Source organism: Haemorhous mexicanus, chromosome 22 (genome assembly GCF_027477595.1).
Source record: "Haemorhous mexicanus isolate bHaeMex1 chromosome 22, bHaeMex1.pri, whole genome shotgun sequence".
Lineage (NCBI taxonomy): Eukaryota > Metazoa > Chordata > Aves > Passeriformes > Fringillidae > Haemorhous > Haemorhous mexicanus.
In genome coordinates, this window is record NC_082362.1 from 5,654,031 (window position 1) to 5,668,948 (window position 14,918).

General features: G+C 51.9%; 2 protein-coding genes and 1 long non-coding RNA gene across 7 annotated transcripts in view; 1 reads left to right on the forward strand and 2 right to left on the reverse strand.

Moving 5' to 3' along the window:
* The window catches only part of LOC132337463 (NADPH--cytochrome P450 reductase), a 29,916-nt gene extending 28,497 nt beyond the window's left edge, over window positions 1–1,419 (reverse strand). The window contains exon 1 of one of the 4 annotated variants that reach the window (XM_059866068.1): window positions 1,309–1,419. The gene's annotated coding sequence lies outside the window, so the exon portion shown is untranslated. Of the gene's footprint in view, window positions 1–1,264 lie in introns of all 4 variants that reach the window. The other 3 variants (XM_059866069.1, XM_059866067.1, XM_059866066.1) reach the window with 3 other exon arrangements.
* LOC132337467 (uncharacterized) lies at window positions 1,399–5,011 on the forward strand. The gene is made up of 2 exons (XR_009489188.1): window positions 1,399–1,535; window positions 3,922–5,011. It is a non-coding gene; the product is annotated as an uncharacterized LOC132337467 (long non-coding RNA).
* On the reverse strand, window positions 4,798–11,855 carry RHBDD2 (rhomboid domain containing 2). Of its 2 annotated transcripts, XR_009489187.1 has the most exons (5): window positions 11,688–11,855; window positions 9,803–10,204; window positions 9,231–9,381; window positions 6,380–7,077; window positions 4,798–6,296 (listed from the first exon to the last, which is right to left on the reverse strand). XR_009489187.1 is itself a non-coding variant. In XM_059866071.1 (4 exons), exons 1-4 carry the CDS (start codon window positions 11,830–11,832, stop codon window positions 6,687–6,689), a joined length of 1,089 nt encoding a protein of 362 aa, XP_059722054.1. In that variant the 5' UTR covers window positions 11,833–11,855; the 3' UTR covers window positions 4,798–6,686. The 2 variants fall into 2 exon arrangements, 1 of the variants encoding a protein (XP_059722054.1); XM_059866071.1 differs by having other exon boundaries at window positions 4,798–7,077.
* Between the last annotated feature and the right edge of the window lie 3,063 nt (window positions 11,856–14,918).

The window sequence follows — 14,918 nt, forward strand, 5'->3', positions numbered from 1 at the left end:
AGAGCTGTAAAAACACAAACTCATTTCACTTTTCCAGACTCACATCAGAGCACCTCAGTGATCCCTCCTCTCTGTACACGTTCCACTAAGCATTCCCATTTCCTTTCACACTCCAAAAGCTAACCCTAAAGAACAAAGCACACTCCAAGCTGCACCAGCACTGCTTACTCCTGCAACTAAGACAACTCCCCAAGAACCAATTCCATGCTGATGACTAACTCCCAACACCATCATCCAGGTACCTTCACCCCCTCCAGCCTCAATATTCCCAAAACCAGGGGGTTCCCATTATTTCCTTTAACAAGCACACTCCTTAGGTGAGTAATTTCACTCTTCCAAGAAACTCCACCAGGAAAAGTCAGAAGCAAAGAGTCTTCCCACACCCCAGCAGTTTATAAAGTTAAATAGATGGAGCAACAGCAGAACAGCCCAGCCTGCAGCAAAGGTATCAATTAAACGCTGGGAATAACGTTCTCCAGGGAAGTGCCAGAAAATTAAGCTCGTTAAAGGCTTTTAACCAGCAACAGCCTGGGATGGGGTAAGTCTGAGCAAACCTTCAGTGCTGTGGAAGCAAGGCAGGGCAGGCATCACCTTGCTCCCAGGGGTGCTGGTTTGTCCCCTATCCCACATATAGGGGATGTTACAGATGTGATGGGGGTACCCCCCAAAGAACAGGGGCTGCACACATGCCAGCCCTCCACACAGGGCACATCGGTCACACCAGCCTCCCCAGCAACAGGGGCTCAGCACCACCAGATATTCCCAAATAAGAGGAGTTCTGGTCACCCCAATTCCAACAGGTAACAGGGGTGCAGTCACATCAGATTCCCTAGATAACAGGGAGCTCTGGCCATCCTGGTCCCCCCAAACAACAGGGGGATAGCACAGCACAGTGCCCAGATAACAGCGGTCATCCCAGCCCTCCCAGACCCCCCCAGGAAGAAGGATCTCTAGACACTCAGTAACCCCCAGTAAGAGAATGCCCACTCACACCACACCTCGCAGGGAACAGGGGGCTCTGCTCATCCCAGTCCCCCCAAAAAGAGATCCATTCACATCGATTTCCCCCGCCAGCGGTGCCACTCACCCCGCACCCAGGGGACCGCAGTCACGCCCGCAACACGCAGCCAGCCACACCAGTGCCCCCAACACAGAAAGAGCCCCCATGCCACGCCAACCCCACCGGGGGATGCCGGACCGCCCCTCCCCAGCACTGAGGACCCCGGCGGCGGAGCTCAGCCCCAGAGAACCGCCGGTCCCGCACCCTGCTCGGCCACAAGCCCCCGGTGCCGCGGGTCCCGCACCCACCGCCGCTCCGGCCCGTCTGGCGCTGGCGGCTCCCGCGGCCCCGGCGCGGCCGGCACGTACAGCGGACCGCACCACTCGGGCACAGGCGCGGGGGAACACGCTCCGCCCTCGCCGCCCGACAATAGGCGGAGAGCGCGCCCGCTTGTGGCGATCACCCCTCTGCGGCGGCGTATGGTACAGCCCCAGGACGGGGGTCTTAAAGGGGCAGGAGCAGCGAGAGGGGCCGGGTAAGGTGGGGTCAGGGGTCGGTCAGGGCTGGGGCGGCCACGGGTGGGGTCGGGGGTCGGTCAGGGCTGGGGCGGCCACGGGTGGGGTCAGGGGTCGGTCAGGGCTGGGGCGGTCAAGGGTGGGGTCAGGGGTCGGTCAGGGCTGGGGCGGTCAAGGGTGGGGATCAGGGTGCAGAACAGGGCCCAGAGGCCACAGTGGGTGCAAGCAGGGGCTCGGTGTGGGGGGGCAGGCTCAAGAGGGGAGGCAGAGTTGGGGTGAACATTATTGTTCAGGGGCGAGTATGGGGGTGAGCACTGGGGTCGCGGCGGGGTCAGAGCTGGGAGCAGGGCTTGGGGCACTGGGGTCATGGACTGGGGTCAGTGTTGGACACTAACTCTGGGCTCAGCTAGGACCTGCAGACCCAGGAGCCCTGTCTGTGGCCACTCCTGGGTGCACATGGTGTTGGACTCCCAGCTCCCCCCAGGGTCATTGCCCACACCAGGGCCCCGTGGGGGGACAAGGGGACCCCGAGGTGGAGGCTGGCACCCAGTCACTGCCATCCTCCGTGGGAGCCAGGGGGCTGCTTCACCTGGGGCAAGCACATGCTCCTGATGTAACCACAGCCCAGATGATTCGGATGTTTTGGGGTGGTCTTTCTCTCACTGCCACACCAGGAAGTTGCTCAAGCAGCTCTGGAAGCATCCCCCAGCAGTCCCAGTGGGACATTTCACAACCCAGACCTCGGATCCCACAGGGCTTGCTGCTCTCCTTCCTGTTGGTTTTTTTTTGGGGGGGGGAAGCTGGGTTACAACTGCACTGTTTCCAGCTTGGCCAAAGCCAGAGACACAGCTTGCCACTGAGCAGCCCCACAGCTGTGTGGGGTCACCCCAGGCTGGGTCCCCTCCCTTTGCCTGCTGGGCACTGGCACATCCAGAGTCACCATCCTGATGCCATTGCTGTGTTGACACTCACTCCAGAGTCAATAAAACGCTTGGGGAAGGTCCAAAGTTCGAGCTGGGCCTGGCAGGCACCTGAAGAGGTGTGAGGAGGGGGCACAGCCCCAAAGAACAGCCCAGGGCTGCAGGGACAGCCTGTTTCCTGACAGCAGTTGAGCAGAGGGTTGAGGGCTGTGAGGTCACCTGAGTGCTGGTGCCACTCACATCAGCTTTGGGACTGACCCCATGAGGGTGGCTGGTCTGTGACCATACCCCGTGGGGTGAATGGACATGGGTTAAAGATTCCAGTGGCCCCGAGGGGACAGAGGACAGAGCAGCTCCACGGCTGGGGTCATCCCATCAGGTACCCAGACTGGCATTATGGCACAGCATGTCCCTTTCTGTCCCCACAGGGAAGGGGCTGGGGGCTCATCACACCCCGCCCAAACCCCCCAGGGGCAAGCAGCAGAGTCCTGCAGCCCACAGAGACCTCTTTGGTCAGTGCTTTGTCTCTCTGCCTATTTCTCCCACCTCTCCAGCTCTCGTCTGTTCCCAGCACAGTTTCAGGCTGAACTTTTGGCCACAAAACCCTCACAGTGCCAGCAAACAACAGGGGACACCATGGGACAGCCATGGAGGTGGTGTTTGGCAGAGTCCTGGCCCTGGCACAGGGAACCTGGCCCCCAGTCAGGATGTCTGCATGGGTGTGCTTGGCCAAAAGTTAATGACAGGAAAGCAAACATAGACCCGTTTTCCTGCCAGCATCAGTGTCCCCTGCCAGGCCTCCTGACTTTGTGGGTCCCCTCAGTCCTGCATGGGGCAGCAATGGAGGTCCAAGTCAGTTCTGCTTTCCTCATGTATCCCTGACTCCTTTTCCCTTGCACCATGGTGGGAGCTGAAGAGCAGAGGAGATGGACTTGGACTTCCAGAGCATCCCTCCCATGGCAGGACAGCTACTCCAAGGACAGGGAACAACTGGCTCTGCTCCCAGCACTGTCCCCAGACTGTCACTCTGCAGTGACCCTCTGAGGACATGGGGGCAACCCACGGGGCTTTCTGGACTCTGCACACCCTGTGGGCAGACACAATCCTGGCATGCAATGAAGTGGCAGTTTTACTTGGAATGAGCCAGAGGCACAGCATAACAACCCTCCAGGGACAGCACGTTCCCAGGGCAGTCACCCCAGGGGCAGCCATCCCAGGCTGAACTGGCACGTTATTGATTTGTTTTTTCTTTTCTTCTTCTTTTATTTTTTTTCCTGCTTTACGAACTTCAATTCTCTGTCTCCCCACCAAGGAAATGAGTGGGTACTGCAATGTGTGATGAGTAACACTACTGTGAGCTTAGATAGGCAGATGCCAAAGCCCAGTGAGCTGATGACTTTTACCTCCCTCTCTTCAAATTTAAATCCTCTTCTCAGCCTTTAACACGTTTGCAAATTCTCATCCCAGCCTGCTTCCTCCCTCTCAGCAACTTCACTTCCCTGGGTGATGAGTTCTGAATTCACCCCCCAGCCCTGAGGAACTGGGACTTGTTGGACTCCACTGTCCAAGAGCATCTCACTGTGGAATGGATTCCCTCAGAAAAGCAGGGAACAGAAATCTCCACAAACACCCATCTGAAGGGCACAGAAGACAGGTCCAGCACATTGCATATGACCAGGAGGTGCAGCTGGACTTGGAACACTCCTGGGGACATGGTGGAAGCCGTACAAATCAGAGAGACCAAGTGATCTGCCACAGTCACCAAGAAGCTCCCAAAAGATCTGGAAGCAGAAAGAAAAATAAATTTAAACTGTGGCTTTGTGCTCAGTCCTGTCCTTGGGGCTCACCTGGAAGGCTGTGGCAAATACCTTGTCCCAGCATGGAAAAAACATGCTCCTTTCTTCCTGGAGGGAGGTTTGCACCACCTGGGACTGGGGCGGGGACTCTTACAGGGCTTCCTCTACCGCAATAAAGCCAGGAACTGCTCCTTGGAAACACATCCCTCTGACAGCTCTGCGGGGAGAGCGACTCTCTCCACACCGACTGATGGAATCGGACAAGGAGAAACAAGCGGATTCCAGCGTGCAGTACCGCCTGTCCCCAGTGCTCGTCCTCACTGCGCGTCCTAAGCCACCAGCCTGACACACAGCTGCGCCCATCCCGCCCCAGGGATCCCGTCCCACTGATCCCGCCCCACGGATCCCGCCCCAGGGATCCCATCCCACTGATCCCGCCCCAGGGATCCCATCCCACTGATTCCACCCCAGGGATCACATTCCACTGATCCTGCCCCACTGATCCCATCCCCCGGACGGACACGCTCCAGCTCCCCACTTATAAACAAACCCAGAGAAAACCAGTCTGTCTTTCAGATTCTATTTCAAGTTCACAGTTTGGAGACACACAACATTTGTGATTGGTATTGATTCTCATCACCCTTCTAGAAAAAAATCAGTGGTAAAATTCCTCACAAGGAGGAAAAATCAAGGCACTAACCGGAGCGGAGTGTCAACATTTCAATGTTATCTCTAGCATTTCTTTCCTGGTATTAAAAACATGCTTTTAAATCCAAACAAGCTCCTTATCCTGCTCTTGCTCCACACTGAAAGTATAACAATGCAATTGCTGTCAGCAGGAAAAAGAGGACCATGAAATCAAGTTCATTTTTGATCCCACGAAGGAGAGAAATAATCAGGTATGAAACAGAGTTGTCCCCCAACTCCAAGTTGGTTCCCAAGTTGCTGCATCCTCCTGCTGAAAGCCCTGCCTGGGGTGCTCACCTTCACAAGAAGAGCTTCTTACTCATGTCTTACTTCTGTGAGGTGCAAGTTCACAGCACTGACTTTGGTCTCCTCCAGAAGGAAGCCTCTGCATCCCACATGGGACCATGGCAGTGATTCCAGAGGGGCTGCTGGAGAACTAAAGCAGCTGGATGACAACTCAGGGTTTGTTCACACCCTGATGATGGAAAAATGAAAGAGGCAGGGAGGTGGTTTGGAATGTGCCAGAGCTGCCTCTGGCCAAGCTCACTGGAGGGCAGGGAGGATCCCTGAGGCTGTTGAGTTTCTGGGGATGGGTGAGGCACTGCAAGAACATCTCCAAGAGCAGGAATGGCACTTTGTGCTTTATGGAGCACAGCAAAACTCGAAGGAGAGTCAAGGGCAGTTGTTGAGATCCTGGCTGATTTACAGACACAGAGACTGCAGATTCCTCCTGGGCACTGTACAGTGGGCTACACAGCTGGGAATAAAGCTCAAATCCCAGCAACTCCTTCATTATAGCCTCAGGCACCAAACAGTGAATCCTATTGTAAATCCCTGGCTGAAAATTCCCCTCTCCCACACACCTGCCCACCAGCTCTGAAAAAAACAGAGAAATTGTGCTAATATTGGTGGGTGAGATTTCTAAAGCTGAGCAGTATGAACATCCCCAACAGCACTGCTACATTCCACTTAATTCTTCTAACCCATTGTTAAGGTCCCTCCCAGCTCCTTGGATTTATAAATATTTGCTCCACAAGGGCAAAAAATCCCTTACTGAAGTCTCTCACTACTTCACAGGCATTTGAGGTTGCCAGGTGCTGGTGATACAGGCTGAGCTGGTGCAATGCTCTCAGAAAATGAAGGCAATCCATTGATGCAGGTACAGGGCCTTCAGCATTTTAGAGCTGTGTTTTGGGGCAGAAGAAGGTACTCTGTATTCTATCCTCTTGCCCCAGGTTGGTGTAACAAGCCCCCTTCAAGGCACTCTCTTAAGTGGACAAGTCACCAGTAGAACAGACATTGTCCTCCTCCAATTAATTTTAAGTTACAAACTAAGGCTCATATGATTCCCACTCTTTTGGGTTCAGCTACATCAAACCTGTAAAAAAGACAGGAATGTAAATGGGAAGTGCTTATTGCTGCAGCTTAGTTAAAGCCCAGATTTGCCACTGAGGTTCCTACCTTGGCCTGGGGAGCTGGTGCACTGGAACTCCAGTGGACTTGTGGAAAAAGGCAGCTGCTAAATGCAGCAAAGAAGAAAGACTTAAAAACGATGAGAAGTTCACAGAGGTGATACAGTTCTCATCCTCTAACCACATCAAAAAGTTAAAAAAATATTATAAAGAAAATATAATTCAAGCAGACTGTGCCAGGGAGCAGAGGAATGGCCCTCACTGGAGCTACCAACACTCACCCCAGACACAGCACAGATCCCAGCAATGCACTGCTGTGCCAGCCTCACACAGCAGTCCTGCTGCTCTCTGGAGGATCAGTACACCTGGACTCTGGTAAATTCAGCTGAAACAGGGGCCACTGGAGCTGCTGGATACCCTGGTGCCTGCTGAAGGCCCGTGGCTGTGGGTGGCTGTGGCTGAGCCGGGCACACACGCTGAGGGACAGAGAATTTGCCCAGCTGGCAGCACTGTCCTGGCGAGGCCCCGGCGTGGGCCTGCCCAGGGCACTCTCCAAAGGCACCTCTGGCTTGGCAGTGGGAAGAGCTGAGGCTGTGTCCTGCAGCAGGGCCCTGCTGAGGTGTCTGGTGTCCCGGAGCGTGGCTGTGATGAAAGCCCTGGCCCTGAGCACTGGGGTGAGCAGGAAGAGCCAGAGGCGAAGGGCAGTGGTAGCTCTGGGTGGGGTAAGTGCCAGGCACAGTGTTAATCCTGGGCAGGAAGAAAACAGAAGGTTACACAGTGCTCAGAACTGACATTGCCTAATTAGTGCTGGAAATGCCCTGGGGGCAGATTTCCTCCTGACCAGCGCTCCCAGAGGTCACTGCAATCCATCAGAGGGATTCACTACAACAGAAGCTCTTATTATAAGCAGCACTTGAATAAAAAATGGCTTTAGTGGCCTCCCAGGACAGCTGTTCCCACTTCCAACCCACTCTCACTCCTCACCCACTGAACGAGCGTGGCTCTTGTCCTCAGACTCTTTGAGCAAGGAATGCACAAAGCCAAATTTCAACATGCTTTGGGATCCCTGTTCACATCCTCCCTGCCCTGTGAGTGACACATCTGCCAAGTCATTAATCAGGAGAAGTTACAGCTGCCAAGTGTTATTTATCAAGAAAACACAAAGGCCTTTGGTGTGAGTAAGAGCACAGAGTATGGAGCAAAGGAGGAAAAAAAAAAAAAAGGAAGGAGGAAAGAGAAATAAAAGAGAGAGTTAGAAATAAAATTAATCATTCAGAAGCAAGGGCTAGGAAGGGTTTGCCAGCAGAAGGCATGACTCATCCTGCCAAAACCTATCAGGAGAGAGGCAATCTGCCTGGAAGCCTCAGCCTCTGGGACTTCAGGAGTGCTGCTCAGCCCACGCACATGAGGATGAGAGCTGAGAATCCAGGCGATATTCATGAAGCCATGAGTGCCAAGTTCTCAGCAAGAAGAAGAGACTGGCTCATGCTGGGGTTTTCAGGCTTGGAGATTTATTTTTAATTATTTGAGGTGTGGGTTTGAGTTTGGATTTTTTTTTTTTTATTTGTGGACACAAACATGATGCCAAGGCCTGCACTTCAAAGAAATATCTCCTGTCTTGCAGCCATTTAATGCCTGAACCTTATGGAAATTTAAGATTAAAACAAATCCCAAGCTATTAAGAGCTTTTGCTTGGAAATAAGCATCAAAATAATAAAAATTAAACTCCAGAAGCACTTACAGTTGTATCTAAGACACAAACATGCAAATTCAGCTGCAGCAGTGGAAGCATCCTAGAAACACCTTCCCACGTCCTGCCTGATAGTCAAATGTTCGTGTAAATACCTTGGTGTCACAGCAGTCTGTGTCACCTCACCAAAGGAGGCAGGTTTAGACACTGAGGTGCTGTGCACAGCAGGATGGGACTGGTGCTGACACAGGCTCAGCACAGAGCCAGGCTCCCTCTCCTCCCAAAAGCTGCACTTGAGCACAGGAGAGAGGGAAAACCCAAATTCTGGCTCTGGCCTCCCCTGCAAGCACTCACACGTTTTGAGAGTCCTGATGGACCTGGGGGACACTCCTGCTGCAGGCAAGGGTTGCTTTTATGGTTTCCCATGTGTGAGGGCAGTGCAAACACCTGGGAATGCTTCCACTTCAAATAAAACTTTACAGCAAGCTGATGGCTTAAACAATACATAAAATGTAACCCTGAATAGAAAACTATTTTTCCTCTGTGAAACTGAAAGGACACCTTAGAATAAGTAAATATTTGACCTGCATTTTGAAGCTTTTTAGAGTACAAGTGAATTCTCATGGTTTGTATTAAACTTAAAACCTTTCCTCCTTGTCAGCTGTGGGCCCCAAGGTTTCTTTTCTGTAAAGCAACATTGCCTTGACACTGAAAACCTGCTGAAAGATTACAAGACAACAAAAGGTCTGTACTGAACTTTGTAAGTGCCATCCTTAATTTACAGTGCTCTGGTTCTAAGTAGGTTTGGACACAACTCACTTCACAGCATTCCTGGCAGGAAAGGTGGGGCAAATAAAGATAAGGATCATGGCCCAGGGAGCCACAAAGCCAGGAACAACTGCCTAAAGCTGGGGCAGAGTTACACAACTTAGCTTTGCTGTCAGCAATATTCCCATGTGTACACGCTGCCCTTGCAGCAAAGGAGAGGTCTATAACCTCCATTTAGCTTTCACTAAAGACCTGGCTGAGTTAATGTGTGGTGATTCATTAGTCACACTAATGTCACCAGTGTAACACCAGTGGGTGACTCTGCTCCCCATGGCACCCGCTCTGTGAACAGGAGAGGCAGAATACAGCTTTTAGAGATGATTTAAGGCCTCTGCTCACACCTCAAAATTCCCCTACGTTTCACAGGAACTCCTGTACTTACATGCTGTTTCCAGAGGCTCTTCTCTCTGCCAAGGACCCTGGGATGTATTTCAGCCCTGGTACCCTCTTCAGCAGAGTGAAAGGGAGCACCCGGTCCAGCCTAGAGCCCACAGACTCTGGAAAATCCAAGCAGAAACAGTAGCCAAGACCATCTGAAATCAGCAGCTTGTTAAGGAGAGCTGAGAACAACACACTCATTTTTGACACAGCCACACAGAGTCCCTCTGTCCCCAAACCAACTTCTCTGGAGAATTCTCCCAGCTCCACCCAGCAGCACCTTCAGAGACCATCACCCTTCCTCAGCTCCATGTTCTCTGCAGGCACTGAGAAGGGGCAGTGTGAGGAGAAACACAAATGGAGAATGGCATGGGATGAGCATGAGAAAAGCCAGTGAGGGTCAGGGGCAGTGTGAGGTGAAACACAAATGGAGAATGGCATGGGATGAGCATGAGAAAAGCCAGTGAGGGTTTAGTGAAGGGCAGGAGTCCAGGGAAAGCCAGCAATGAGAACTACAGCCCTTCCTTCCCACCACAATCCTGCTCTGGCCCAGGGCTTCCCACTCAGAAAGGATACAGGCTTCCCCAACCAGGAGCCCACACAGGTTCCCCAAGAGAGAAGAGTGGGGGACAAACCACGCCAGGCAGAGCCCAAACCATGGCACCAGCACCACAGGAACTCTGCACCCCAAAAGCAGAGTCCTCTTCATGCGTGAGCGGGTGGTGGAAACCCCCAGCATGGCAAAAGCCACTGGCATGAACCCTTTGGCATCTCCCACTTCCAGCAGCCTGGAGACAAGGGGCTGGAGGAAGAGGTAGAGGAGGGCAGAGAGCACAGAGAAAGTGGCAGTGAGGATGCAGTGCTTCACTGTGCCCACGTTCTTCTCAAAGCTGCCAGCAAAGTACCAGATGATAACAGCACCACAGGCCAGGGAGATCAGGTCCTCGTAGATGAAGATGTAGGTGATCAACCTGTGAACTGAGCACAGCAGCACCTCAGACAGGCACAGACAGCACTGGGGCTGCTAGGAAACAATTACAGGCTTGAGCAGAGGGAGAGTGAGCCCATGGGATTAATGAACAGCTTTCATTTCTATCCTGGTGTAGAAGAGAAGGAACCTGAGGCCTTTAAAACCAGGCATAAATAACCAGATAGAGTAGAAAAAAGTGCTGTCTTGGGTGTCACAAACATATGGGCTGGCTCTTGCTGCTTCCTGGGAAGCTGCCTGGAAAAAAGCAACAGCATCTGTAGTAAATTTCAGTCTCATTAAAAGAGAAGGCAGGAGACATAAAAATAACTGTTACAGTACTGACGATTTTGGCAAAAAGATAAACAATTCTTAAATTGCTGCCAGGCTGATTTTCATCACCAAAAATGCCTGGAGGTTATCACACCTCAGTGCTTCAGGGACCTCTGTTTAGGTGTTCCTCGTGGCACACAGCAAGGATTGAGACAGACTTCTCCACCTCCTTCCCACCAACCTCAGTTCCACAGCCAGAGAAACACCAGTGAGAACAAAACAACAAAGTGCAACCCCTGGAGACACGAGAGGAGATGGTGGAATCACCCATCAGTTCAGAGCCCTGGACTGATAAAGGAAATCACTGCAGGGGGTAAGCTGGAACATGGGAATTAAAAGTGTGATAAAAATCATTCTGGGTATACCACAGGGACTGAGAAACACAAAGCCCTCAAGCTCTCAGCACGGTTATCCCCTGGGCTGACTGTCAAAGGACAGAGATGAGGGTGTGGGGGAGCAGCCTGGTGTGGAGGGACTGAGATGGGTGCCCAGCAGGCTCGGGACAGGCCAGGGGAAGCACACATGGAGAGGGAAGAAAAGGGACACGGAGAGAGGGATGGGGGGAACAGCGGACTCGGAGACGAGCTTGAGGAAAGGCACAGAAATGGGGGCTGGGGGGGATACCACGGGGTCCAGGGCAGGAAAAGGAGCAGGCCGGAGAGAGGGGACAAAAAAGGCTCTGCTGGGACTTGGGAAAGGCCGGAGAGAGGGGACAAAAAAGGCTCCGTTGGGATTCAGGAAAGGCCGAAAAGAGGGGATACAAGAACTGCGTTGGAATTTGGGGAAGGCTGGAGAGAGGGGACACAAAGAGTCCGCTGGGATTTGGGGAAAGCCGGAGAGAGGGGACACAAAGAGTCCGCTGGGATCTGGGGAAGGCCGGAGAAGTGGGACACAAAGGCTCCACTGGGATCTGGGGAAGGCCGGAGAAGGGGGACACAAAGGCTCCACTGGGATCTGGGGAAGGCCGGAGAAGGGGGACACAAAGGCTCCACTGGGATCTGGGGAAAGCCGGAGAAGGGGGACACAAAGGCTCCACTGGGATCTAGGGAAGGCCGGAGAAGGGGGACACAAAGGCTCCACTGGGATTTGGGGAAGGCGCGGAACGGGGCGGGCAGAGGGACCAAGGAGGCAGCGGCTGTGCCCGCCGGCGGCCCCGCTCACCTTCCCCGTCGTGCAGGGCCGCGGGGCGCAGCGCGGCGGCAGAGCGGGCGGTGGGGACACCCCGCAGCAGCCCGGGCGCGGAGGCTCCGACCGACAGCAGCACCGTGAGGGCGGCGGCGGCCGGCGGGGCCGAGGGGGCCGCCATTGCTGCCCCGCGCGCCCGCCACTTCCGGGGGCCGCCGGAAGGCCCGGCCGTTACCATGGCAACAGGAGGCGCTGTGATGTCGTTGCCATGGAGACGGGGGGCATTTTTCTCTTGCTCTCTCTCCACCCCTGCCTTTTAAATTTTTATTTAATTATTGTTATCTTTTCCCTGTTCAAGGGGAAATATCGCAGCGAGAGGTGTGAGGTCTCGCTGGGAGCCCGCCCAGGGCTGGGTTCTAGCCGGGTGCGCCCCAGGGTGTGGGAGGCCCATCTAAGCCACCACCCACTCCCCCGTGCCGCGGGCTCTGGCTGCTGGGAAGCAGAGAATCAATCAGCCTGGAAGAGATCTCTGGGATCATCGAGTCCAACCCGTGACTGATTAACATCACCATTTCAACTAGACCAGAGCACTGTGTGCCACATTCAGTCTTTCCGTGAACACCTTCAGGGATGGGGACTCCACCACTACCCTGGGCAGCCCCTTCCAATGTCTAATCCCCCTTTCTATGAAGGAATTCCTCCTCATGTTCAGCCTGAACGTGCCATGACTAAATCCTCTCACCCTGTCCCTTGGAGCAGAGCCCAACCCCCACCTGGCTACAACCTCCTGTAAGATAATTGTAGAGCACAAGTAGGTCCTCTCTGTGAAAAATGTGTATTTTATGATTGGCTTTTGGCAAATATTAAAATGAATATTATATGTGTTATGTTAGAAAGTTATGCTGTATTAATTTTCTTAAGTAGTGTGTTAAATATAGTTTTAGGTTATAACATAATGTTAAAATAGAAACTATGCTATGTAAGATACTTTTTTTAAAGAAAGGACTCGCAGCAAGATAGCAGTACCAGGACACCTGAATCTTTCAGAGAAAGAGAATTTATTGCTCCACTATCAGAAGAAAGGAACTTCTTCCTGCCTCACTCAGCCCTGAAGATGCCATCAGGATTCAGAGGAAGAAGCTGACACTGCCCAGACAGAATCCTGTGTTTGAATGGAATTTATGCACCATATATGAGGTGTATGAATATGCAACAGGATGTTGCTTTTAAGGGTTAATCCTCTGTTAACGTGGGTCCTTTTTCCGGCTTATGTTGCCCAGAAAGAGATACCCAGACTGTCTGTAACTCTTTGTTTTTATTGTCTCATATTGTCCTAATCCAAATTGTCCAAATTATTATTACTCTAATTATATTACTATTTTAATAACCATTTTATTACTATTAAACTTTTAAAATTTTAAAAACAAGTGATTGGTGTTTTTCACAAGAGCTTTCCCCAGTTCCCTTCTCTGCTCCAACCCCTCAATGTCCCTCCTGAACTGAGAACCCCAGAACTGGACACTGGGCTCAAAGGCTGAATATTTCCCTTCAGGTGGAGGTGCAGGGGAACATCCACACCCCAGCTGCTCCTGCCCTGCTCACACCAAAACCTGTGGCAGGTTTGTGTTGTCTGCCTTCAATCCCCCAGAATATTGGCTTAATTGTTTGGTCAGTTCTGGTCAGATCTAGGAGAGGAATCAGCAGCTCAAAAATGAAGATACCAAACTTGTTGCAGGTCTTGTGGACAAAAGGAGATGATGAAATGTGGGAAATAGTAAAGGTAAGTTTGGCTGCTGCTGGTTGTAGGTGATCTTTTGCCATCTTTCTGTTTCTCAGCCATGCAATGAGGCTGATGCTGCAATAAAAGCTCAAGGAATGTACCCCAGCAGTGCCATCCTGTTCATGATAAAAACCTCCAAACACAACGGGGTAGGGAGAACTTAATCTGATTGTTCAGGGCAAAGCTTCCCTGTGATCATGACCATGAGCTAGCTTTGCACTCAGCACTAACCACAACTGCACCTCTTCTTGAGCTTGTAGTTGGGGATGTGGCTGTGGAGAGTGTAGTAGGAAAGGAGTATATTTGCACAAAAGGAGAGAATTGTACATCCCACCTGGACATGTTCTTGTGTCACCTGCTCCAGGTGACCCTGCCTCAGCAGGGGGGTTGGACTGGATGATTGCAGAAGTCACTTCTAACCCTAAGTGACCCTGTGAACTCTGCTGTGGCTGCTGGTTCACAGAATCCCAGAAGTTTGGATTGGAAGGAACCTTAAAGAAGGATCAGAAGAATCCCACCTTCCCACAGCACCTCTGATTTTGCAGTGTGGAGAAGGATTTGAAGCAGCTGGGATCATTTCCAGCCCAGGGGAAAGAGCAGAGGGTTGAAGGGCTGATGTTTTTTCCACGTGTTATGTTCAAAGTTTTTGGTTGGGACCATAGCACAGATCTATCAGCAGGCAGGCACAAAAGCCTGAAACTCTCTGAATTAATTCCATTTCCACGTATGAGAAGCCTTCAGGCCCTGAAGAATGCACAAACACTGAGAGGCTGTACTCAGAGCCTGACCCCCCACATCCCCTGGCCAGGGAGCATCCTTTGGGATCTGTCCTCATCCCTTTGTGAGCTCCCAGGTTGGCACAGAAAGGCTCATGGAGCAGTGGAAGACATCATGGCTGGAGGAGATGAAGTTTCTTGAGGAGAAACCAAAAGACAGGCAGGGAGCTCAACACCCCTTTTTTTATTTTCCTCCCTTTTTTCTTGCTGCATTTTTTTTTTCTTTTTCTTTAATTAATCATTCCAGTCACTGCTTGTTTTGCCCAAACTTATTTTTGGCTGTGGCAGTGGGATTTGCCTCCTGCTGCTACGCCCAGGGGGGAAAGAAACAGCCCAACTTCTCTGTAAACCTGCTCAAAGCATTCAGCTGAAATTAGAGAAAGCTCCGCACTGCCTTAAAAATTAAAAAAACAAGGTAAAACTTCACTGTTCTCAGTCTGCACATGCAGACCTGTCCCTAGACAGAAAGGTGCAACTGTTAACTTACCAACTCTCACAAGAAGGTAGTTTGATGTGAAACAAGAAATACAACTTCTAAAAATAATCAGATTAAATAATCAACGTCGTTTTTCCTGTCTTCTCATTTCATCACTCTTCCTCTCTGAAGCAAACCCTCACATTTCCCAGAAGTGGCTCCCAATATCATGACCCGTCCCTTTCTTTGGAAAACCATTCTCAAAGTTGATATTTGGCTTTCTAGGACACTCAGAA

Bases quoted from the DNA above. Each gene is read 5' to 3' on its own strand.
- RHBDD2 (XM_059866071.1), bottom strand. From the start codon at position 11,832: ATGGCGGCCCCCTCGGCCCCGCCGGCCGCCGCCGCCCTCACGGTGCTG. The intron at 9,382-9,802 runs GTATCCTTTCTG...TGCTGATTTCAG, and splicing joins GCTCCTGGTTGGGGAAGCCT to ATGGTCTTGGCTACTGTTTC. The intron at 7,078-9,230 runs GTAAGTACAGGA...CTTCCTGCCCAG, and splicing joins AGAGCCTCTGGAAACAGCAT to GATTAACACTGTGCCTGGCA.